This window comes from Lissotriton helveticus, chromosome 10, assembly GCF_964261635.1.
Source record: "Lissotriton helveticus chromosome 10, aLisHel1.1, whole genome shotgun sequence".
Lineage (NCBI taxonomy): Eukaryota > Metazoa > Chordata > Amphibia > Caudata > Salamandridae > Lissotriton > Lissotriton helveticus.
The window spans coordinates 442,584,395-442,610,988 of NC_136071.1; the positions used below are offsets into that span (position 1 = coordinate 442,584,395).

The following is a 26,594-nucleotide window of genomic DNA, read 5'->3' on the forward strand; positions in this document are numbered from 1 at the left end:
ACACCTAGGGCGCGCTCGGCGGTTGCCTCGGACCGCGGCGAGGGCTGAGGAGACCCCCCCCTCCCGGACTATTGCAGGCCGCCAACCCAGCCGGCAGGCCCACTTTTGGCACCTGAGAGCGTGGTGCGGACTCTGGGGCGCCCCAGACGGACCAATCCGAGGGGTGGGCGACCCCCCATCGACCGCGTGCACCGTGGTGCAGCGCCTCTCCGACCACTACCAGGTTGGTGACCAGCAGTTGATTCATCAAAGAGTGCACCACGCTCGATCGCCGACGGGGCCACAATATACTTGGGCGGCCTCGGGGACACTTGCTGCCTGCGACCACTCATTCAGCCGGGGGTGCCCCTAGTCCATCAGCCCCCCTCACCTGGGGTCACCACTCCGCCGGCGACATGACGAGAGGGGGCAATAGTGGGAATGCTCCCAAACAGGGACCGATGGACAAGTTCGCGGGACCCAGTGGAGGTGCTGGGGCGTCCGGAGGTCCCCAGGGCTCTGGGCCGGACAACGCGGCGTTGATGGCGGCGATCACACAATCAAGGGACATGCTCGACGCGAAAATCGGAGCAGTTGGGGCCGATGTGACCTTGCTCAGACAGGACCTGCGCAACGCAGTGGCACGAATCACCGAAACAGAAACTCGAATCACTGAAGTTGAAGACGACGTGGTGAATCTCAAAAAGAGAGTTGCTGCCATGGAAGGGATACAGAAGGGACTGGCGCTGCGGGTGGAGGACGTGGAAGGGAGGGCCAGAAGGAATAACCTACGCTTTATAGGCTTCCCGGAGGACTGCGAGAAAGGAAATATGGAGGCCTTCCTGACCCGGTGGCTGGAGGGGTGGCTCCCCCCGGACTCCCTGTCGCGCTGCTTTGTGGTGGAGAGGGCACACCGGGCACTGCTTCCCAAACCGCCCACTGGGGCTCGCCCTCGCTCGGTGATAGCCAAACTGCTCAACTATCATGACAGAGATGTTATCTTACGGCAGGCCCACGCCCAGGACCCACTGATGTTTGAAAATCATAAGATCCTTGTGTTCCCGGATTACACTAAACTAGTTCAGCAGCAGAGACAGTCATTCACTGCGGCAAAAGCACGGCTGCGGGAACTCAAGATTCCTTACGCTCTACTATTTCCGGCTCGCCTGCGCGTGGTCTTCCAATCTCGCACTCAGTTTTTCAACTCCCCGGAAGAAGTGTTTGAGTGGACGGACGAGACGGTGCGAGTCAAGGTGAACACCCCCCCTCGGAGGGGCTCGGACTCGTCAACCACCGAAAGACCCCCGAGAACGCCCAGACGATCACGCAGTAAGAGTAACTGGAGGTCGCGCTCTCAGAAGCGCCCGCCTCCGAGTGATGCCACGGCGGACACTCCGGAGGAAACGGCTTCTTCTCCTTCGAAATCCTGAGACCCCCACGCTTGTACTGGTGCGCACCGTGGAACTACAGGGTTGGTGAGACGCCTTGGTGGCGGGAGCAAGCCGCTCCTCTTCGACATGCCACGTACTGATTGACTTCATGACTCCCTGTTCATGGATGGACGGTTGGTCGGGAGACGCTCGTGCGAGAGCGAGCCTACTCCCGGAGTTCATTCCCAGGTGTTGAGTGGGAAGTAGTTGGGCACTTTGTGGGTAGTTGGGTGGGATCCATTGGTGCAGTGGGTCTTGGGCCTCCCGTTGGAGGGCTAAGATTGCCTGCATCGCGACAGGTACTTCAATGTTGCTGAGGTATGGGGTGGGGGGTTGGAGGGGAGGTTGTTGGTGTGGTTGGTGTCTGGGGAAGGTTTGCAGGGGGAGGGGCAGGGGTTTGGGGGTTCCGGGGATGGTGGGGAGGGAAGTTGGGAAGGGCCTTAGCACGGTGTACATGGGAACCTGGAGACGACTGAGCATGTGTGTGTGGCCTCAGTGGCCCGACGATTTCGGAATCTGGATGATTGATGGCGGCTGAAGTACTGGGGACGAGCCCCCCGCTGGCCTCAATGCGAATTTTGAGCTGGAATGTGCGAGGGATGCTCGACAAAATTAAACGAAGTGCAGTTCTACGTCTGGGGAAGACTGAAAGAGCGGATGTGTTGCTCCTTCAGGAGACACACCTCTTGGGCACCAAGGTTCTGAGTCTACGCAGATACGGGTATGATCAGGTGTTCCATGCTGGGTTTGCACGAGGGTCCAGAGGAGTTGCAATTCTCATACACCGTAGGGTCTCCTACACACATGAAACACAATGGCTGGACGTGCATGGTCGGTATGTCTTTGTTAAGGGGAGTCTGGGGAGTGAGCCGGTGGTTTTCGGGAGTGTGTATGCTCCACCCCCACTCCAAGATGCCCTGATTGAACGGCTGTTCGAGGTATGGACGACTCTCCCGCATGTGTTGACAGTAGTGGGTGGTGATTGGAACGATGTGATGGATGGGAGACTTGACCGCTGTAGGCCTGGGGGCGGTCAATTGTCGGATGCCTCTACGAGGCTGAGTAGGATGGCGCAGGGGATGGGATGGATTGACACTTGGCGCCACCAGCATGCATGTGATCGTGAATATACATTTGTCTCTGCGGTCCACAAATCCTTTTCGCGCCTGGACTACCTATTCGTCCCGCAACCCTGGTTGGGCAGAATTGACTCCACCTCCATACTTCCGAGGGGCCTGTCGGATCACTCCCCGGTCGCCCTGATGTTGAGCCTCGGTGTGCGGCGACAACCGTTTCGCTGGCGCCTCTCTGTGTGGCACTTGCAGCGCCACGACTATCAATCGCACATGAGGGAGGCTATCTCGCACTACTGGTCAGAGAATGAGGACCCGAGCATAGATGCCATGACCCTGTGGGAGGCCCTCAAGCCCGTCCTTCGGGGCGTGGACATTGCGTGGTGCGCCGCGAATCGTAGGGCCCGCAGGCAAGAAGTGGAGGAGGCGGCTGACCGGGTGCGGAACCAGGAGACCAGATGTCTCACGGGGGAGGATGGAGTAGCCGTGGACCAGCTCCTGCACCTCCAGCGGTCATACACCTCGCTATTGTTAGATGAAGCCCGACAGGCTTGGCTCGCTACGCAGAGCAGAATCTATCAATGGGGGGACAAGTCTAGCACAATGCTATATAGGCTATGTCAAAGCACTTATCAAGCCTAGCCCCTGCCGGGTCTCCGAGATGCTGCGGGCGGCCCTATTTCGGCCCCTGAGGTCCTGGCCCAGATGTTTGCCCAATATTACGAGACTCAGTATGCCCCCCGGGAATCTCTCCCAGCGGAGGAGATTGACAGATTTCTCGCAGACCTTCCACCCCGGGCGCTCTCGGATGAGGCACGGGCCCGCCTAGATCTCCCACTGTCGGCAGAGGAGCTTGGGGAAGCTCTGGGTGGCCTGAACACGGGCAAGGCCCCTGGGCCCAATGGGTTCCCCTGCGAATTTATGAAGTTGTTTCATCTCCAATTGGGGATGCGCTATAGGAAGGCACTGGAGGCGGCTCGGGAGCTTGGCAGATTGCCAGCGGACTGGCGACACGCCGAGATTGTGGTCTTCTGCAAACCGGGAAGGCCCCAAGACAGCCCGGACTCTTATCGTCCGATCTCTTTGCTGAACTTTGAAGCGAAAATATTGGCTAAGGCGTTGGTGAACCGTCTTCTCCCCTACATCACGGACCTGATCCATGCCGACCAGGCAGGCTTCATGCCTCACAGGGCTACAAGACACAACATACGTCGCGCTCACCTGGTGGTGGAGGCGGCACGTGCGGCGGGCATCCCCGCGGCCCTCCTGCTGGCGGACATGGACCGGGCCTTCGACTCCCTGAGTTGGTCATACCTCCGAGCCCTCCTCCTCCGGCTCAATTTGGGCCCACGTTTCCTGTCGTACATTCATCTGTTATATACGGACCTGACGGCAACGGTCAGAATAGCGGGAGCCACCTCTGACACATTCCTCATCGGTCGTGGCACCCGACAGGGATGCCCTCTCTCACCCTACCTGTTCGCCCTGGCAATGGAACCGCTTGCGGCCTGGGTGAGGATGGATGCCCAGTTGCGTGGTGTGGAGTGGGTGGGGGGCCCGTCTGACAGGATTGCGCTATATGCGGACGACGTCCTATTCTTCCTTACGGACCTCAATAAATCGGGGCCGAGGGTCCTTGAAATAATGCGCGTTTTCGGTGAAGTGTCGGGCCTCCGACTCAATCCGCAGAAGTCGAAATTGTGGGTCCTGGGCGACAGGGGGACTTTGGGTCCCTGGGCCTCGGTCCTTCAGGAGGCGGCGGGAGGCCTTAAATATCTTGGTGTCCTTCTAACTGATGTGCAGGGAGTGTCATGGTCCCGTAATGTAGTGCCTGTTTGGGACAGGATCCGCTCAGATATGCTGATGTGGTCCAGGATGCCTCTAAATGTCTATGGCCGTTCGGCCATTTTTAAGATGGTGGCCCTACCCCGAATTTTGTACCAATTGCAGAACTACCCGTACCCAGTTCCGCAGCAGTGGTTTCGTCAGGTGAACTCGGCTCTAGGTCGGTTCCTATGGGCCGGTGGAGCGATAAGAGTGGCGCTCCGCACCTGCTTCCTGTCGACCTACTGTGGGGGGCTGGCCACATCTGATGTTCAGTCCTACTATCAGGCATCACACCTACTTGTTCTTAACGAATGGTGGTACGGGGATCGCAATGACCCGACCTATGCCCTAGAGAGGTATATGATGGACCCACACACGCTCCATACTATTTTATACTCGGCGACTATCCGGAAGAGACTTCCGAGGGCCACACAAGTAATCTTCAAAGTGTGGCGCGATGCGCTCCGCCGCATGGGATGGTGGAACACGCTCACGGGCGAGACTCCTTTATGGCATAATGGGAGGCTGCCCGGCCTGGCTGCGCTCCGGGGCTTTGAGGGCTGGGATGCCATAGGCATTTCGGCGCTGGGTCACGTCCTGAAGGGCACAGTCCTCAAATCGTTCCAGATGTTGCAGGATGAATTCGATATGCACCGGTCCCAATTCTTCAGGTACCTACAGCTCCGCCACGCCCTGACCCCCACACTAGCGGACTTGTCGTCCTTGCCGGAGTTTAGTCCCCTAGAAGCAAAAGTCTTTATGGGGGAATTGGAATCGAAAAAAATCTCAACCATATATCAAACATTAGTTACGCATTGTTCCCCCTCTCTTGATAAGTTGCGGGCGGTCTGGGAGAGCGATCTGGGAGACTTGGAGGAGGAGGACTGGAGAGAAGCCCTGGAGGCCCCTAGGGGAGCAGCGATAGCGGTGCGCCTGCGCTTTATTCAATTTAAATACCTGCACAGGGCATACTTCACGAGGGAACGGTTGTGGAAGGCGGGGCTGATAGCCTCCCCGGATTGTTTGAGGTGTGGCAGTGAGGTAGGCTCCTTCTTACATACAGTATGGGGATGTGCACGGCTGCAGAGGTTTTGGACCGGTGTGTGGGAATGCTTGGAGGAAGTGTTGGCATGGGAGCTCCCTCGCACGCCGCAGCTGGGCCTGCTCCACGTTATGGAACAAGTGGGGGGTAATCTGTATAAACGGCACTTGCTCCTTCTGGGTCTTACAATAGCCAAACGGGATATAGCCCAAGCCTGGAAAGCCCCCAAGGCTCCGTTAGTGGGGGTGTGGAAGCGGGGCATGAACTTTAGCATGGGATTGGAACGCCCGATCTTTGAGGCCAGAGGCTGCCCCAAGAAACATTATAGGATTTGGAAGAAATGGGCTGATTATAGGGGCCTATTGCTGGACCCCCCGGCGCCACAAGCCTCTGATATGGATCACGTCTGTACTACCCCCATGTGAACTGACCACCTGTCGCTACCATGCTGCTTTGGCTCCTGTTTCTGGACAGTATGAACACCGTGCAGGGAGGGGGGTGGGAACCGGGTGGGGATGCGGGGAGGGGGGTGTTGGATAATGTTGACTGAATTTCTTGAACACTGTTGCTCTTCTATGCTCACTGTCTTTCTGCAATCTTGGAAGCAGTGTTTCTTTTGTATTCTGTCAACTGCCATAACACTAATAAAATCTGTTCTGAAAAAAAAAAAAAATTTACCAGCCGAGGCTTGCCCCTATACGATAATCCTTGCAAATGTCCCGAAAATTAAGGGAGGTCAAAATGAACACTGGACCTCACTAAGAAATAAAACCCTGTTTTATTTGTCAAATAAAACAGATCTGGGTGAACACCTGGAAAATAACATTAAGATGGTCAGGAGGGTCCCATGGGTGGGCAAGACTAAAAAAAAGCTTAGAGGGCGACTGTGTCGTCATTAGCTTTAGATCCCCCAGGCTGGTTGATGACATATTGAGACAGGCAGGGTCACCCAGAATCCAAAATGAGTATGTAAACATACTCCCATTGGGCTTTTTCTATCCACCACATCAGATTAGACAAATAAATAGCGGTTTATTCAAAGGGAGATCACCCTATGATTTCTCCATTCCCGTTTTCAACAGATTTGATAATCTTTCAAGTTTGGGTGAAAATGAGTGACTAGGGAGCCAAAACACTATTATTACCCCTGTTGCTGCAGTTAGCACACCAAATGCAGCGACAGGGGTAAGAGTTAAAGGTCCCCGGGATACTTTGATAAAGCAGGTAACCTGGAACGGGGCTGGTCTTAAAAATAAAATAGATAACCCAGCATGGAGAGAGTTCATCAGTATGGGCGATATCATAGGATTACAGGAAACATGGGATACGGGTAACATTTTGAGTCTGGATGGTTATTCGTGTTACTCCATCCCGGCGGTCCAATCTAATATGGGGAGGGCGAAGGGTGGCTTGGTCACCCAAATTTCGGCTACTATCCCTGGCACTCACACCCAACTAGATACCGGCTCACGAAATAGTTAAGCAGTACAAATTTGTTTGAGTGGGGTGGGAACTATTTTTTTTTTTTTTTGAAAATCTGTTTATTAGCATAGCAGGTAAAGCATTCACAAATACTTCCAATCCCGAAGGGATACAGAGTAATACACATATAAGGTTGCTTAGAACATGTAATGGCATAGTTTCCTTAATTTTCAATTTGTTGGTTACATTAACCGTCATATTTAATGCAAACTCCCGTCCAAAACCATCCCTCCCCCCTCCCCCAACAGATCCATCCGACACTCACATAACAATATATAATTGGTTAATCAGTAGACCGGGGCACTCAGAGAACCACAGCATATGGCTCTATTCAAATGTCCACATGGATGGAACCAGACCAATACATAAAATATAAAATATAAAACGGGGGGATCCCCCCCCATCTCTCCATCGCGCACCATGGTTAGTGACAGTGCATGTCAGTCCGACCAAGGACACAGTTATTGTGCAATCGAAGAGGCATTAGTATCCCGGTCATCCCCGTCTCCCACTGTTTCAAACATACCTAGTATGGTATACCAGTCCAGAGAAATTGGTTTTTTCCTCAGTCCCCTGTATTCCTCCCTCTGCAGTGCAACTCCCTCCGCCTTACCCCATCTCACCACCTCTGTTCTCCACAACTCCGGGTCAGGAGGCCCAGCCGACTTCCACCTCATAGTGATGGCACGTTTCGCAAGCAACAAGGCCAGATCCGCGAAGCGTGTCGCCACGGTTCTAGTGCGCTGTGAGGGCCCCAACCCCAGTAACGTGCCTTCCAATGTTGGGGATCGGGTCAAAGCACCCACTTCCTGGAGCGAATCATGGACCGTGGTCCAGTAGTATCCTAGTTTGGGGCATTGCCAAAGCATGTGTATTAGTGTTGCGTCCTCGGTGTCACACCAGGGGCAATTACTGTTCGCATCAGGAAACATCATGTGTATGCGGCGTGGGGTCAGGTAGGCTCTGTGTAGAAGCATCGACTGAATAAACTTGAACTTGGGGTTTCTAGCCACTCTTTTGGGGAACTGAAGAATACGTTCCCATTCCTTATCCCTCAGGGGCCTACCAATATCTACCTCCCATTTTGCTCGGAGTGGCGACAGATCGAAAGCCCTCCCCTTCGTAATACTAACAGTGAGCCACTTAGTAAGGTGGGCGCCCGTGCCCATAAGGTAGTGCATGGTGATGAGAGGATTCGTAGCTGGCTCCAGTCCCCTAGGGGACCACTTATGTGTGATATAGTGGCGAAGGCTAGAGTGTAGCAGGAAGGTGCCCCCAGGGACTCCATGGGCAGCTCTAAAGTCTGCAAAGGACTGTAGGTGTGCATCCGCGAACAGGTCACCCACGTGTGACACTCCGGCGTCATGCCATTGCTCCAGCGAGGCCGTCGATAGAGTCCCGGTAGCCAACGGGATACCCAGGAGCGGGATCGTGGGGGCATAGGACGACTCAGGGGATGTGTACTTTAACGCCTTCCGCCAGTACGTTATCGCCAGTTTGAGGAGAGGTGGGACGTCCCTAGGTACAATTGAGTTAGGCAAAAGTAACGTGTGTAATCTCCCCAAATCATGATCCCTGTCCGACATGTTAATCTCATGAAGATTGCGGCCCGCCACCCAGAAGGCCAGCCATTGCAATTGACATGCATAGTTGTAGGCCCGAAAATCAGGCAAACCCATGCCACCGGCTTCAGAGGGGAGCTGCAGCTTGGACAGGCCCACACGCCTGCGGCCGTGTCCCCATACCAGTTCGGTAAGTAGAGAGTCCAGGGCCTTAAAGGTAGCTGCCGGGATCAGGTGTGGCAAGTTAGTGAAGTGGTAAAGAAGGCGGGGGAGCATCACCATCTTGGATATCGCCACTCTGCCAGGTATAGAGAGTGGCAGTGTGAGCCAAAATTGTATCTGCGATTTCAGTGCTCTAATGGCCCTCCCAAGATTACCGTCTATCATCTGATCTGCTTCCCTGTAAATCTGCATCCCCAGATATCTGAAGGTGGTTTCAGCCATCCGGAACTCGTGGGGGGCGAAGGGCAATGGAGTAGTCAGACCAGCGGCTGCAAATGTGAAGCCATATGATTTGGACTCGCTTATGGTCAGGCCTGAGATCGACCTAAAGACCTCAAACACCCGGGCAACAGGGCTCAAATCGCTCCTCAAGTCTCGGAAATATAAAATAATATCATCCGCATAAGCGGACACCATATGCGCCGTCCCATGTCGCATAATGCCAAACCGGGGGGCCATTTGGCGGAGTCTACAGAGCATCGGCTCAAGGGCAAGGACAAATAGTAGGGGGGAAAGTGGGCAGCCCTGTCTGGTGCCCCGTGCAATAGCGATAGGGACCGAAATATTACCTGAGGTGCGCACTCTAGCATTGGGGGCTGTATACAGCAATCTGACCCAATCGAGGAATTCGGGGGGTATCCCAAATTTCGACAATGTGTCAAACATGTAATCCCACCTGAGGGAGTCAAATGCTTGTTTCAAGTCTAGTGAGATGCAGCCTTCAGAGCCCGTGTCCTCCCGATCACCGAGCATGAGCTGGGCTAGTCGCCTTAGGTTCATGGCTGTACTGCGGCCCGGGACAAAACCACATTGATCCGAGTGGACTAGTTGAGGTACATATTGCACGAGCCTTGATGCTAGCACCTTGCTCAATATCTTAGAGTCAGTATTGAGAAGGGACAGGGGTCTATAGTCACCCATCTGAAGTCCATCTTTGTTAGGCTTTAAAAGGGACGTGATCAACGCCTGCATAGTCGACTGCGGTAGGGTGGTCGTTCGCAGTGCTTCCAAGTAGATAGCGTGTAATCGTGGGGCCAGTAGTTCTATGTACGTTGCATAAAAGTCGGCCGGTAGGCCGTCTGTCCCAGGGGTCTTACCCTTAGGAAGGGCGCGTATTGCCTGTTTGATTTCAGCTATGGTGATGGTACGCTTAAGGTCCGTGATCTGCCCCTCTGTAAGTCGAGGCAGGGCTAAGTCCTCCGTAAAGGCCTCAAATGCGACCTCCGGAAGGGGCTGTGGGGGACTGTACAGCGCTGTATAGTATTCCCTGAACGCAGTGTTGATCCCAACCTGGGTGGCGACTGGATTTCCCGCTTGGTCCAAGATTCTCAGAACGGGGTGGCTCACTTGTGAGTCCTTTAATAGGCGGGCAAGTAGGGGGCCAGCTCTATCTGCCTGTGTATGCTGCCTGTTCGTATATTCCCTATAGTCTAGGAGCCTTAGGTCTTCCAATAGCTCTGCGTGTCGAATGTGTGCCTCCTGTAGTGGTGTGAAGGGCGCATTCGTGCCTGCAGCCTCACTTTCTAGGGATGCCAGGGAGCCCTCTACCTCCTTTAATTGATTAATTATCTCCCTCTTCCTGCCCATTCCAGTGGCCATGGCCGCCCCCCTAAGACAGACCTTAAATGCATCCCACTCCACCTGACGGGTGCTGGCAGTGTCCATGTTTGTGGAGAAATATGTTTCTATAGCGTCGGCCAGGGAGGCCCTGAACACTGAGTCTTCAAGAAGATCTGGGGATAGTCTCCAAGTAGGGATGGGGGCCAGACGCCTGCCCCATTGCCATGTGAGTTCCACAGAGCTATGATCGGACAGGGTTTTCCCCATGTGTTGGGCCTTAACAATTGTATCCGCTACGGAGCGGGAACAGAAAATGTGGTCAATTCTAGTATGAAGCTGGTGTGGTGGGGAGAAAAAGGTATATTCCCTTTCCTGTGAGTGTGTACTGCGCCATACATCATTCAGGTCCCAGCCCTCAGCCCAACGAACAAGAGCATCTGCCTGTTTCCTACTCTCAGTCGCCTGTAAAGGGGGATGTGACCTATCCATCGTAACATCAAGCACAGCATTAAAATCACCCCCAATAAACCATCGATGATCAGCCCATCCTGACAGCACCTCATTCACTGTTAACAAGAACTCCGATTGATTAGAGTTCGGCGAGTAAACACAGCCAAATACAACAGCATCCCCGTCCAACATCCCCCGCACAAATACATATCGGCCCTCTTTATCAATTCTATGCTCTAACATCTGAAAGGGGACAGAGCCACGGAACCAGATCGCCGCCCCCCTTGAAAATGCAGAATAAGAGGTAGCAAATAACTGTCCCCTCCATTTTTTGCGCAGCTTAACTGCTTCAGAGGCGTTCAAATGCGTTTCTTGCAGGCATACAATCTGGGTTCCCCTGCGGTTGAGCTGGGCCAAAATTCTATGGCGTTTCTGGACTGCTCCCATGCCACGCACGTTCCAGGTGCACATCTGGTAATTGTTAAGCGGCCCCATATCCAATCATGTGGTGCGACTTTGTGAGACTCCCAGGGCCCCATGTCAGTTTTGCGCTAAGATGAGGTGAGTGTGTCGTGGAAACAAATAACCCCTTAACAAAAAGGTCCCCAAGCCAACGTGCCCGGGATCCAAACTGTGGTGCCCAACGTGGGCACAAGTCATTGGAGTCCATGTGCAGACCGGGGGGTGACAGGCCTCCGTCGACTGTCATTAAACGGTCTGCATAGGCTCGGTAGTCCTCAACAAAGCGAGGTCCCCACGCAACCCACCAATTGCGAAAAGAGGGGGAGGGGGGGGGGTATTCAAGTATACATTACCACCCGGAGGGTATCATATTTTCAGCAGATCAGAACTCCTCCGCCATTTGGGCTGTAACTTTCGGGAACAGCGGCAAGCTATCCATTGAGCCGGATACCTCTGTATGGGTGCCAGTGGTGGCGGAGCGCCTGTCGCTACGTGCGCTGGCGTCATGTGCTGCTAGGGCCTCCTCAGTGAGCTGCTGCCGGTGAGATGCCGATGGGTGGTCGTCCATTCGAGCATCAGGAGGATGCGTCCTCACAGGGGGTCCATTGGAAGAGTGGAGACCAGGGCCCGAAGTGTTGTGTCTTCTGTCCGAAGTGTCTCCGCGCTCGTTGAGGTCGTCCTCCCGGTGCTCCCCGAGTGGGTCCTGTGAGGTCGGCGGTGTCAGAGTGACCTCCATCCATTCCTCCGCCTCTTCCGGTGACTCGAAGAAGTGGGATTTGTTGTCGTGCATGATTTTGAGCCGAGCAGGGAACAGCAGCGCATACTTCATATTTCTGTCCCTTAACTTGCGTTTGACACCCATGAAGGTGGACCTGGCGCGCTGTACAGTGGGCGTGAAATCAGGATAGACTGAAATGTTCTTATCCTCAAATCGTATCGGTGCCTTCTCCCTGGCTGCACGCAACACAGTGTCCCGGTCTCTGAAATGAAGGAGGCGCGCGATCAGAGGACGAGGGGGCGCCCCTGGTTTGGGGGGCCGGGGAGGCATCCGATGCGCCCTCTCCACGCTGTACAGCGCAGTGAGATCTTCTTGGCCCACTAGTTTCCGTAGCCAGTCCTCCACGAATTGGGTGGGGTTCCTCCCCTCGCTTCTCTCCGGTATGCCCAGTATGCGGACGTTGTTTCGGCGCGCACGTCCTTCTGCCTCATCCACTTTATCCCAGAGATGTTTAAGCTGTTTTTCCACTCCCTCCAGCCTCGTGGAATGCTCCGTCTGTTGTGGCACCAGGTCATTCAGCGCCAGTTTCTGCTCCGTCACCCGTTCCGCCAATTTGTTATGGTCCGCCCTAAGTAGTGACAGGCCCGTCGCCATGTTGTCAATACGCGATTCCAGGGCCTCACGGGTCGCTCGTATCTCATTAAGGATAAGGTCCAATTTAGCATCCTGGGATCCTTTCCCAGTCGGCGGGATGATGTCCGCGTTGGAGGAAGCCAGTGGGTCCTCGGAGCCCGTGGACTGCTGGTCCGTCGCAGCGCCTTGTCCATGAGTCCTGCCCCTTGGCTTGCCCATGGCTCTTGTCAGCAGGGTGGCGTCGGAAAGGGCACAGCCGTTCGCCGCTGTCTTCTCCCGTGACTACTCCGGGCGCCGGACTGTGGTCGTCGCAGGGCCAGGGAGCGGTGTTGTGCAAGGGTGGGAGCAGCACAGGCCCAGAGCCGGCAGATAGCGCGTAGAATCTCTGTCCTTGACGTCAGTTGCAGAACAGGTGGCTCATCCAGGGAGGCCCCGAGTGCAAAGTCGACTGTAGGTTCTCGCAGTACAGATGAAGGAGGTAAGGTGGCCTTCTGCCAGTGTCCAGTGAATCGGCTGTACGCAGGTGCACTACAGAAGTCTGGGCCAGCGTGCGGTGGTAGGTCTGCAGAGCGGCGTCCCTCTCTCCCGCCTCAGCACTAGGCTAGTCGCTCCGTCAGTCAGGTCCCGTAGTCTACCGTTCCCTGCACCCAGCTGGGCACACCGTCCTCCGCAGGGGTGCCGCACCCAGTGGAATCCCAGACGCAGTTCAAGCAATCGACCAGTGTGTGGGCCAGAGAAGCTCCTCCCGTCCGGGCCCCAGTATCAAAATGGCGCCCAAAACAAACTGCCAATGAGGCCTGCAGGGGGGGTCCGGAGCCAGCGGCGCTAGTGTCCGATGTCCGTCGCTGTCCGCCACACAGTCCCGGTCGGCGCCGCAGGCAACGGGCGTCTAGCCCGCCGCGAGGGTTCAGCCGGTCAGCCAGAGAGGAGAGCCTCCGCTCAATATTCAGGGCACCCAGCAGGACGCCGCGTAGTGCTCCGCAGCGTAGGCGGGGGCCGAAGGGTCGCCGCACTCATAGGACACCCCCTCACAAGCGAGTACTGCAGCCAATGCCTGCCCCATGGGTCCGGCGCGGAGCCGGTACCGCACAGGCCCGGGGACACTGTCCGTCCCGGCCGCGGAAACAAGATGGCGCCGGCCAAAGTATACTTCAGGACCGCAGTGCCTGAGGAGGCCCAGAGGGGCCGGGTCCACAGCTCCGAAGCCCGGCGACCGGAGTCGGTCACCCCGCAGTCTCAGCCAGCGCCGCAGGGAACAGGCGCACCTGTGATCCGGTGATCCCGCAGGCGGGCGGCAATCCGGCAATCCGGGCAGGGGGAGCTCTCACTTGGTCCGCCGTCCCCACAGAAGGGAGGCCGGACAGCGCTCAGCAGGAGATAGGGAGGCAGCAGGATCTTCGTTGGAACAGAGCGCCTTGTCGTGCCCCGTGACCTCGGCTGGTGTCCGTCACCGCACTCGGCGCCGGGTCCCGACCGGACCGCGCCAATCTCTATGGGCAGGCCGGGCAAGCCAACCACTCGAGCCCGGGGCTTCTCTGAGTCCAATAGGCCTCATCCAGGGCCGATGTTGCAGCAAGTTTGTGAGGCGGGCAGAGTGGGCAAACACCGCTCCGCTGCAAGCAGAACCCCCCCCGGGTGCCTCCGTCACAAGAATCAGGTGGGTTGCAGATGGGGGTTTCAGGATATCCAGCAAGTATCGTGGGCTACGGACGGAGCTCAAGAACTATCCGTCCACCATCTTAGGCTCCAGGCCACGCCCGCCGGTGGGAACTATTTTAATCGTCAGTTTTTATAATTCATTTGACAGAGTCACCGCGACCGATCACTTGGCCACATTAAATTTGTTTTTGGCAGAATACAAGGAGGTCAATAAAACTCATTGTTTCTTCATAATCATGGGAGACTTTAACATTCATGGGTGTCCGGATGAGTGTCTGTCTGTAGACCTACTAGGACCTGTAGAACAAGGGGACACTAATTTTGAACACTCTGCACAGGGCGGTCTCCTCGAGACAATCCTGGCAGACAATGGTTTGATGCTCCCAATAATGTTGGATAAGGAGATAACTACTTTTAAGGGAAATGGCTGTAATTCTGTAATTGATTATATTTTTATCAGCTCGACACTGGGGGATAGGATAAATGGATATTTGCCTGTGTGGACACATTTTAGTGACCATAATCCAGTGGTCCTCAGTGTTTCGGACCTGATTATAAAGCCTACGATAGTGGAAAATAGAACGGACAAATCAGACATTTGTCCGACTGATCAGGCACGTAGACTTAGATGGAGCAGAATTATACCTGGAGATTTCCAAACTAATTTAATAACTAAAGTAGGATTTAAGTTGGGAACGAGGAGGTCTTAGAGGCTTATTCAATAATCTGTACCCAGGTCTCTGTAGACCTTAGACATACGGGGAAAGTTAAGGATCTCGCTGAGCTGGGGTGGTTCGATCGTAACTGCTAGTCAGCTAATCAAAAACTAAAAGCTGCATTGAACTGTAAACCTGTGAATAGGGCTACTGTGGCCTTATTAAGGAAAAATTATAAGAAAGCTCTGGACACCAGAAGACCGGAGATCAGGGAGACGGCCTGGGATGAACAAACCTCTGTAGACGTGCTCAGGAATCGTGCTAAATTCTGGGCTGTCGTTATTAAACCCTTTCTCCACGACCAATGTAATGACCGATTAGATTGTGGTATTCAGGAACAGGCGTGGTGTTCTCATTTTAAGTCAGTCTTTGAAGGGGAACATCTTGGGGTGGGGATTATACCTTCCCCTATCTTAGATCCCTATACTTTAACGGTTACAGAGTCAGAGGTGGCAGACGCAATCGGGAAGATGACTAGCAACAAGGCCACGGGTCCCAACGGCGTTCCTGCCGACCTCTTTAAATCCGATGTCAAGACTTGGTCTAGAGTTTTAACTAATGTTTTTAAAAGGGTCTGTTTGGCAGGTATTCCGGACACTTGGTCCAAATCTGTCATCGTACCCATTTTTAAGAAGGGAAATAGGGGGGATCCTAGTTGTTATCGCCCTATCTCCCTCATTGATGCTGCAGTGAAGGTGCTAGGGCGAGTGGTCCTTGGTAAAGTAACCTCTTGGCTGGAGGACACAGATACCTTCTCATGCCTACAATATGGCTTCAGGAAAGGCCGAGGCACTATAGATCAGTGCCTCAACCTTCAACTGTTAATAGGGAAATACACCATTGCTAAAAGGGGTACTTTGCACCTAGCATTTATGGACCTTTCCTCAGCTTTCGACCGAGTGAATTGGTCCAAACTTTGGGAATTGCTTCTCAAGTTAGGTGTTGATGAAAACATAGTGTATTTCCTTGCTGATTTACATAGGGATCTTACGGCTGCAGTTAGGTATGACCGTTTGGGTAACAGTACGGGTAAGATTGGGATCATCAATGGAGTTAGGCAGGGCTGTATTTTGGCCCCCTTACTTTTTACCCTTTACATTAACGACCTAGGTGCTGTTTTAACTGAGGCGTGTAAAGATATACCAAAGGCTGGCAAATTTTCTATTCCGGCACTACTTTATGCCGATGATGCCGCCTTAATAGCACGCACAGCAGTGGGGTTGCAATGTCTTTTAAATTATTTTGCTAATTTTATGAAGGCGCTGGATCTTAGTGTAAATTTTCCTAAATCACATGTAATGATCGTGGGCAGTAAACCTAAAAGAATCAAGACTATGAACTGTGAAGGGAATGTTTTATCTAGTGTTACAAGATTTCCCTACCTGGGGGTAATCTTTGATGATAATTCTACCTGGTTGCCCCAGTTGGTTGCCAAACGTAATGCCTTTGCTAGGTCTATTTTGTCTGTCCTGGACTTTGCACGTAAACTGGGTGTGGAGCCTATAGAGGCGGTGTTGAAAACTTATGACGCCAAATGCACTTCAATAGCTATGTATGGAGCTGACCTGTGGGGGTTAAAACATGTAAAGGCCTTGCAGGTGGCTGAGGACAAGTTCTTGAAATCTATGTTATGCGTCCCCCAGTCTACACCTGGATACATTGTTCACCAAGAGTGTGGGGTTGAATATTTGGAAGATCGCATAGCCTTGGCCCTGCTATTGAAGTGGATTTCTATTTGGCTGAACCCTGAATTAGATCTGAATCACGAGATTGTGAGGGATTGTTTAGCACTGGAGTATGGCCACTCTATCCCCTGGTTGAACTATATAAAAAAACTGGCAACTAAATTGGGTGGACCGGAATTGTTTAACTCCCCAAACAAGCTGCTGAAGGGGGATATAAAATGGGCCAAAGAGACATACAAACAATTGGCATATCTGGAAAGAGAGGAAAATGAATTACGTAAACCAACTGTAAGGGCTCATCAATTGTTAACAACCACCAGAGGTATAGAACCTTATTTGAGAATCGTCAATAACATGAACCATCGATTTTTATTGACTAAGTTTAGGCTGAACAAATTCCACCTTCTCCTTACAGAACGCCCAGGATGTAATAAGGAGTCGGAATTGGAGATTTGTTCTTGTGATGGATTCTCTATTAAAGACACTATGCATTTTATCTTTTTTTGTAAGTATTTATGCCCTATCCGCAAAAAAATTCATCATTCCCCTCATTAAAGACAAAGGCTTTAGACAAGTTAGACCCGCCCTTTTAAATTTACAGCTGTTGTCAAGTACATAGGAGATTTTTAATATAGCTAATTTTTTGACAATAGCACTGAGACTGAGGAGGAAAATTAACTGGATACAGTGTACATTACGGTATACTTAGGATCTAGGAGTAAGCGCTTCATTTCTTTTAAATTGTTCTTTCTGCTGGTTTTACCTTTTTTATCAATATTTATAAATGTACGTTTTTATACACATATGAAATTGTTGTGATTGGATTATAAATCAATGTCTCATATTTCTTTTAAATTTATGTCTTGACTCTGATGAATTATGTAGTATACTTTTATGGTTTTTGATATGAACCGAATATAGTATTTTTGACTGACTGACTGTATCTTTGTCTTGCAGAACCGAAACCCATCTGTGGCTGTGTACTACACCAACCGGGCCCTCTGCCACCTGAAGATGCAGCAGCACGATAAGGCATTGGCAGACTGCAAGCATGCCCTGGAGCTGGATAGCCAGTCTGTTAAAGCACACTTTTTCCTGGGGCAGTGCCAGCTCGAGCTCGAGAACTATGATGAAGCCATAGCTAACCTTCAGAGAGGTAATCCAAAATACATATTGTGGAATAGGCATTTCTGTTTACGGTATTATTCTCTTCTCTGGTCAATGGTGACTACTGAGATTGTGTTGAACTAGTCACTTGAGATTTGTACCAAGGTTGCCAATATGGGTATACACTGTTAAGGTACATGCTACTCATGAATTAGGTTTGTCAGATATCTGCAAGACCTTTAGCTTGTAGATTTGCTATGTTCACCATGCTTTTATAGTGACTTATGCCATTATTAACATCTAGAAGACAGTCGGTTGGCTTTGTCACTTCTTCTCATGGCATTGGTGGCCACTCTTTTTCTACCAAAATCCGTAGAATGGGTATCTTATATGGGACTTCATTTCCCAAGGAAAAATCACTATAGGGCAGTCTGTGGCACAATCGTCAGTAGAGATGGGTGCCTATTATAAAGTGCTTCACCCTGTTTCATTAGGAATGGCGGTGTATGTGTTAGTTGTGGGACTTAAGCCCCTTCTAAGTAAAAAGCTCTCTACCAGTTTTGGGAAGGTGTTTACAAATTGAAATAAATTTGACCTCAAGCTTTCTCCATTTCTTCTTAGCTCCCACTCTCCAATAAAGCTCATTCAACCAGCCCATCATTAATCAGGAATAACCTGGATTCGGAATGCAGTAGGCAGGCATGCTCCTGAAATTGCCTTTACATTATTTCCAAACCTACTTTACAAATGTTTTTCTTAACCTACGCAGTTGCACACTATCCGGGTCTGTGTATCTTTGCCCAGTTAAAAATACACAATAAAACACATTGAATCCTCATGTTTGCAAATTACCACTGCGTTAAATATTGAACTTTTAACTTCTCATACCAGAAGTAGACTTTACACAGGCGTCTGAGATTTCGTCGTAGGGAGATTTAAGTAGTGACATATTAGTAAGACCCCCATCCCCTGTTAAGTCATTCTGTTTAATAGCCATTCTAGGAAATCTGATGGTACAGACCCTCAAGAGGCACCATTGCTTACTTTATGAATCATGACTTCAGTTTAAAATATTTTGTCTCTCTTTAAAGAAATAACACTGCCCACCCCCTCCTCTCTTGCAGTCTAGTGTAAGGGTTGGAATATTACTACTCAGACTTCATTTTCAGACATACATCAAATTGCTTGTGATCACAACCACTGGAACTCCAAATTCACAAAGTCACTAAGCCCACCTTAGAGTATTTTTTCACCATCTGGGTCAGAAGTGTTTATTGGGGCTTCATGAATAAACTGCCCACCACAAGCCAACACACAGTAAAGAGAATCAGACAACTGTACTGGAGCAATAGTAGAGCTTTTTTCTCCCAGAGACATCGCATAGTTGTAGCAGCTGTACGATAATGCCCTGTGTTTTTTTTGTTTTTGTTTTTTTAAGGCGGGGGTCATTGATAGTACGCCTTGTAAATGTTCTTCAAAGTGTGATGCCCCGTTTGCTTGTGCTGAACATCATATCTGTAGCTTAATGTTTTCCAAAAGATCGCAACAAATTAAAATCTGAAGATCATGCAATTGAATATTTGATTGTGTGCACTCCCTGTAGACACCCGCTGCCAATGTGCCACCCTAACCTTAGGGAAAATCTGTAAAAAACAAATTTGCAGAGGGGCACCAATTTTACAACAATTACGAGATTCAAGAGATATTTCACAACATTCAATAAGCACTATGAATCTTCCATTTATTCTTTTTCCATGAAAGTGCTTCATATATATATATATATATATATATATATATATATATATATATATATATATATATATATATATATATATATATATATGAAATACAACAAAGAAATCGCGGCACACTTCTTGATGATTCACGCTGTTATTTTATTCACAAACGTGAGATAACAACTCCTACGCGTTTCGAACCGTAGTTCCTGATCACGGTAGTTTAAGTGACACAATGTCCTAAGTTACACACACAAATCAAGATTTATGTATAACGAGTCCTGATTTTACACGCACTTGAGTTCAGGTGCGTCACAAAAGCGGAAAAACCCCTTTTAAATTAAGGGACGCTTTTTTAGTGGTGTAACCAAAAAGAATCCTCGTTAATTTGTTAACCCAATCTGTGTAATGCATAAAAATGCAAAAACTGTTGATTCTTTAAAACTACAAGTCCCAGCATGCCCCAGATAGTGTTTAGGGCATGTAGTGGTATAAATGTGGAAATAGTAGAGGGACCAATCACTTAAACTACCGTGATCAGGAACTACGGTTCGAAACGCGTAGGAGTTGTTATCTCACGTTTGTGAATAAAATAACAGCGTGAATCATCAAGAAGTGTGCCGCGATTTCTTTGTTGTATTTCAACTACTTGAGACACTGTCCTGGTCTCATTGCGGGCACCAACTGGAAAGAGCTCCCGCTGCGACAGGACAATTTGTTTGTTAGTATCTACTGACAGCGGGGAGCCCGGCGTTTCACACACCGTGAACTCAGCATATCCGACGGTTCACGAACAAGCATTACAGCATTGCCTGGAATCCAAGGACGAATACGGAGACCAGCCATCCAACAGCAAAAAGGATTTGTGTAAACACCTGGTTGAGCGCCGACGCGCTGAGTCGGAGGACCCTGTGCGAATTCGGGAGTCTCCCAGGTAAGAGACACGCTTTTGCTGGATGACAGTTTGTGTGTTTAAGCCGCAGTTAGAACTCGTACGAACTCTCAAAACATTGCAAGTGCAAGTCAAATAATTTAAATACTACACTCGTACGTAGACTTTTCTTGATAGCTGTGAGAACAAACGTGATTAGGGGCATGCGACAAACTCTCCCCTCTCTTAAAAGAAGAACCATTAGTAGCGGTGAAACGTCCCTCACCATATCCGAAAAACAAAACTGTGTGACCGGTAGCTACGGGAAACATCAATCAAAAGTGACACAATGGAAGAAAGAAGAGCTAAAAGATTAACAAAGGCAGAGAGCATTTTTCAAGACGGCTCAACATCGGAGAACAGAGACAATACAGCAATCACATCACAACCATTTGCCACTACCAGTAAAATATTATTCACACAACTAGAAAAACTAATGCGAAAGGAAATCTCAAGAGAATGGGAAATAATAACGTTAGAGAAATATGTAGAGCGCAAAATGGTACCTAGAGGACTCCGTATCTTCACGCTGCCGAATCACCCTGATACAAAGCCTGAAATGCTGGAAGAGTGGGGCAGGAACAACATGGGATGCTCCAACAATATGATGCTAATCATTATTAAATACGCAAAAATAGAGGTGCAAGAACTTCATGAGAAAATTGCTGAAATAGAAACGCAAATTACAGCCATGAATGAAGAGGCAGGTACCCATAAAAAACTCAGAAGCGAAATGGAAAAAAATTTAGACAGACATGAGGAAGAGGTACAGAACCGCAAGCAACGGAAATTTTGTAGAGACCAAGATGACTACAAATATGGCACCATCCTAACTTTCGCTAAGAAATACGATATTTACAAACAACAATGGGGAACAGGCAATATAAAACCAGGGGAGCAAACAAGTGGCTCCGAATCCGATCTCAGTGAGGGCGAACAAAGACGTCCAGGATTACACAATTTTTCTTTTTTAGACGAAATGCAGCTGCTATATCAGGAACAATTAGCACCGCGGAACAATCCCAGAGGCAGAGGACAGAACAAAAGCAGGGCGAGAGGAAGGGGATACTCAGCACAAGGAAACCAAGGCGCAAAACAAGACGCAGCAAGCGGACAAGGAAGCAGATACAATCTGAGGGCCCGAACAGAGACAAAGAAACAATAAATGTAAAAAGAATAACGCCAAATCTAGTTATCAATCTGTCAAGATACAACCTAACAGTGACAGAGACGCAGTTGCTTAATAAAGGACTCTCATTTTGTCCCGAAACACATCAAGATCTAACGGAGACGAGAATTGATCTCTATAAATACACGAGGAAATTAAAACTAAAGAAATTCTTCGCAAAAAAATCCATAAATACAAGGAAGAGCCAAGATCAAATGGAATCATCTAGCTCACAGGATGTATATCAAATATCCAACATGCCAAGCATCCGAGTGGCCTACGAACTAGCCAATGAGATAGATGATGCTCAAGTATCAGACACCCAATTATTGGATGAAATGGGCATAAAATCGGATGAGCGCCAACACACAGAATTTAAATCCAAATCAAGATTCTGTCCCATCTTGTACCCGGGAAACAAAATAGACACCTTTTATGAACTAGTGATGAATGAAATTGAACGAATGCCAAAGAATTACAACAAGAACAAAAAAGAAAACCTTACAAAGGGCGAACGTAGAGCCTAACAAAGCCTCAAGAGCAATATCCAAATAGAAATCAAACCCGTGGACAAAGGCGGAAACATTGTTGTAATGGACAAAGATCACTATGTGGAGGAAGCGATGCGACAATTGAGTAACACCAGCAACTATAGAGTACTTAAAAGCAATCCAATTAGTAATATGAAACACGAACTAGAGATGAAACTAACCATGTGGCACCAACAAGGTCTAATCACGGAAGTAGAGAAAAAATTTCTAATGGTGGAGAATCCGATCACCCCGACCATCTACTTCCTACCAAAAGTACACAAGACCCTAAATAAACCTCCAGGCCGCCCGATAATTTCCAGTTGTGGCAGTCTCTATGATACTGTTTCAAGTTACGTGGATTACTTCATAGCCCCAATTGTACCCACCCTTAGTTCTTACATAAAAGATACGGGTGACTTTTTACGGATACTAATGGAAACTGAATGGCAAACAGGGTATTTGCTAGTGACAATTGACGTCATATCATTATATACGTCCATAAACCATGACATCGGACTAAAGGCAATGAGATATTTCCTCGATCAGCAATCCATCAATCGAAGAGAACACTCAAAAATGATCATGGAAATGATTTCCATGGTTCTGCATAATAACGTGTTTCTCTTCAACAAAACCATTTATAAGCAAAGTTGTGGAACAGCAATGGGAGTTTCCTTCTCTCCGAGCTACGCCAATCTCACCATGGGATGGTGGGAGAGGAGCGTGGCTTGGAGAGAGGAAAACGACCACCACATGGCCAAGGTAGCTATTTGGCTAAGATTCATTGACGATCTCTTTATCCTATGGAAGGGTACTGAAGCAGAATTTCAAACGTTCTTTGAGATCCTCAATAACAATCAAATGGGATTGAAATTCACATACAATATCAGCGCCAAGGAGATAGTATTCCTGGACACAAAGGTATATATCGTAAATGACAAAATCCAAACTACTGTCCATAGAAAGGAAACAGCAACAAACAGTCTGCTCCACGGCCTAAGCTTTCATCCATCAAAGCTGAAGAAGAGCATCCCTTATGGAGAGCTCCTGAGGATGAGAAGAAACTGCTCGGAAGATATGGAAATGGAGAAAAAGTTCACTGAGACTAAAGAACGCTTCAAACAAAGAGGATATAAAACAACTGACCTCAAAGTATGCGAAACAAAAGCAAGACTGAAAACAAGAGAAGACACACTCATCAAGAAAACTCTCTCAACGGATGTAACTACAGATAAATCGTCACAAACATCAAAGAAAAAGGATGAACAGCCAAGAATGGTAATAACCTTTAGCAAAGAAAGCTACCGAATTCAAAAAATATTGATGAAATATTGGCATATCTTGCGTAAAGATCCAGACATTGGAATGTCAATGGGTGAGCGTCCTCTGATCTCATATAAAAGGGCACCCAATTTGGGAGATCAACTAACCCAAAGTCACTTTGAAATCAAGAAATCTGAATCTTGGCTGGACATAAGGAAACGAGGATTCAGCAAATGCCAAATCTGTAAGGCATGCAAGATTGGACGTAATATCAGAAATTTGAAGGATCCTGAAGGAAAGAACTTCATAATCAGAACAAGCATAACCTGCGAATCAACGTTTGTAGTCTATATGCTGCAATGCTTTTGTGGAAAATCTTATATTGGAAGCACCACATGTTCCCTCAAAACGAGAATACTTCAACACATTCGTGCAATTCAGAATGGTGACAACTCATATGCCATTGCCAAACATATGGCAAACCATGAAACAAAAACGTGGCTTGACTTAAAGTACTTTGGACTTGCAAGTATTCAACAACATGAAAGAGGGGGCAACCGCATTCAAAAATTGAGACGCTTGGAGTCTAAACTAATTATCAGATTCAGAACCAAACAGCCGGCTGGCCTAAACGCCGATGAAGAACTTTATGTACATTTATAATTTGACAATCTTGCAAACATGTATAGTTGTTTCACTGAAGAATATGAATTCCTAATGACAGGAAAAGAGACAGATTGTTTCCCAAAACTTACCTGAGCTAGTAAAATAGGACAAAGAACAGCAAACGTTGTTACTAACACATAGCAGAGAAGGTCTTAACTCTTAGCGGGGACGTAGGGCACTCAGCCCTGAATTGAAAAGTGACACAATGTCCTAAGTTACACACACAAATCAAGATTTATGTATAACGAGTCCTGATTTTACACGCACTTGAGTTCAGGTGCGTCACAAAAGCGGAAAAACCCCTTTTAAATTAAGGGACGCTTTTTTAGTGGTGTAACCAAAAAGAATCCTCGTTAATTTGTTAACCCAATCTGTGTAATGCATAAAAATGCAAAAACTGTTGATTCTTTAAAACTACAAGTCCCAGCATGCCCCAGATAGTGTTTAGGGCATGTAGTGGTATAAATGTGGAAATAGTAGAGGGACCAATCACTTAAACTACCGTGATCAGGAACTACGGTTCGAAACGCGTAGGAGTTGTTATCTCACGTTTGTGAATAAAATAACAGCGTGAATCATCAAGAAGTGTGCCACGATTTCTTTGTTGTATTTCAACTACTTGAGACACTGTCCTGGTCTCATTGCGGGCACCAACTGGAAAGAGCTCCCGCTGCGACAGGACAATTTGTTTGTTAATATATATATATATATATATATCGGAAAACAGCCGCCAACGCGTTTTGTCGATATACAGATGAACTTCTTCGGAGCACAGTAGTAGAGAATTCAATTAAGTAAGCAGTTATCAAACAACCAATTATTTGTAAATGATTCAACCGTCATTCCAATTGAAAGTTCATCCATAATTCTTCCGTCAGAATGTAACACAACCAGATCCTCCAATCCGTTTACTAGTCCATTTTATATATATACCTTCTGTTTTGATTTAGACAAATGGAAGACAGGGGGCTAATCTGCCCCTCCTCATGCACTGCAATTGGTGCCATGGGGGAACCATACCACTCCCCTCGGCCCGCACGCTAAGAGTAATAAAGAAAAAAACTTCCTCTGCAATTCCAAATTTTTACCATCTTCCGGAAATGGTGGGTGTGCCATTGTTTAATGCAATATGGGGCTCAACAGAAAGACCTTAAGGAACATTCATGGAAGAATACAGGAGCGGTAAAGAGTGTAACAATGGAACGGTCCAGAATTATAGATTTAGGCTGTGATGATTTGAGTCAATTACCTTCCGAAGCCGAAGAGTCCTATGCAGGAAAATGTTGGTTTTTAGAACACCAACAGACGTTTTCACGGACCAGAACAGGACCGTGCATTTAGGGAGCCAGAACTCCATATAATGCATCATTGGGTTGAAAGTGTTACTCTAAGACAGTGTGGAGACCTACCTCAAGAAATCATCTTGGAAAGGAGTCTTGTCTCCAAGACAAGAGTCTACCTCAAAATTAGGACTGACCTAAAAAGGGAGTTAGACACTGAAAAGGTCGATAGTCTACAAAAGAGCCATTGGCTTTGAAGCACCGATCAGGGTTTGAATACTTTTGAATCTGAAAAGAGGCATGAGAAACTATATTCTGTGTCGATCTTGAAACTTTAACATCCTCCTGACAAATGGACTCAGAAAGGGAATTGGACGCTGAAAAAAAGAAATGTCAAGTTCTATGGTACACCGCATAGATGAGGAAAATCTACTTCATGCCAAAATTGGATTTATTCAACCAGATAACGGGGCGTTTTATTGCCCAATCTCCAGGAAGACAGTTGAGTATATGTATTGACATAGGTGAGAAAGATAAAAGCTGACTTTTAAAGAGGTGATAGAATATCTATGAACAGATCAATCCCTAAAAAATTGAACACATCAATCCCTAAAAAAGTGAGTGCAGGAAAGGAAAGTGCAGTTCCTTTACCACAGCCAACGATGGTCCGGTCGCAGTCACCAGTTGATCCTTTTGAGTCAGAGCAGGAAGATGTAGAATGAAATCAGGCTAATACCTGTAATAAGTACCAGATGAATCCCATGATGGAGGGCAACCTTCCATCCAGTGATGACCATGCACAAAGAAGAAGAGGCTGATGCTTTCTTGATTAAAACGGTCAAGCACAAAGTCAACCAATAACTGCTGACTTACAAAAAAAAAATATATATATATATTTTTTTTAAGTACTCTGCAATCCGTATGGAAGAAGTTAAAATCCTGTTAGTATCAGAACTGTGACATGAAGAGTAGAACAAAGGAGGTTTACATATTGCCCTCATTACCTCTCATAAAAGTTTAATATGTTCATAAGAGCATGCAGGGCATGGAAATCCCCCTAGCAAAAGATATAAGGAGTAGTAATGAAACGGGGAAAAGAGAAGCAGTGATGCCTGCCATTGACTTGGGCAGTGCGAACTCACAGGCACTGTTGAGCTGCTGTGATGGTATGCAGTTCGAGGAAATTTGTCAACCTTCCCCTTGGCCCACATCACTGGAAGGTGTAGAGTAAAAATACATTCAAGTGCAGGATTATACTGCACATTCTGTGCTGCAGATAAAGCCTATTGACAAATATTGTGTTCATTGCTATGAAGCCATGTAAGGCTTAGGATTTCTGGCTTTAGACCAGAGCTGCAAAAACACCTAATACGTATGCCTTTTGATGGCAAGTATTTATTCAGACCAAAA

At 48.6% G+C, this 26,594-nt stretch overlaps 1 protein-coding gene across 1 annotated transcript in view; it reads left to right on the plus strand.

Annotated features, from left to right (window-relative positions):
- The window catches only part of LOC144784263 (E3 ubiquitin-protein ligase CHIP-like), a 188,346-nt gene that overhangs the window by 73,586 nt on the left and 88,166 nt on the right, over nucleotides 1-26,594 (plus strand). The window contains exon 2 of the mRNA XM_078662930.1: nucleotides 17,458-17,656. Coding sequence (XP_078519056.1) covers nucleotides 17,458-17,656 — 199 coding nt within the window. The remainder of the gene's footprint in view (nucleotides 1-17,457; nucleotides 17,657-26,594) is intronic.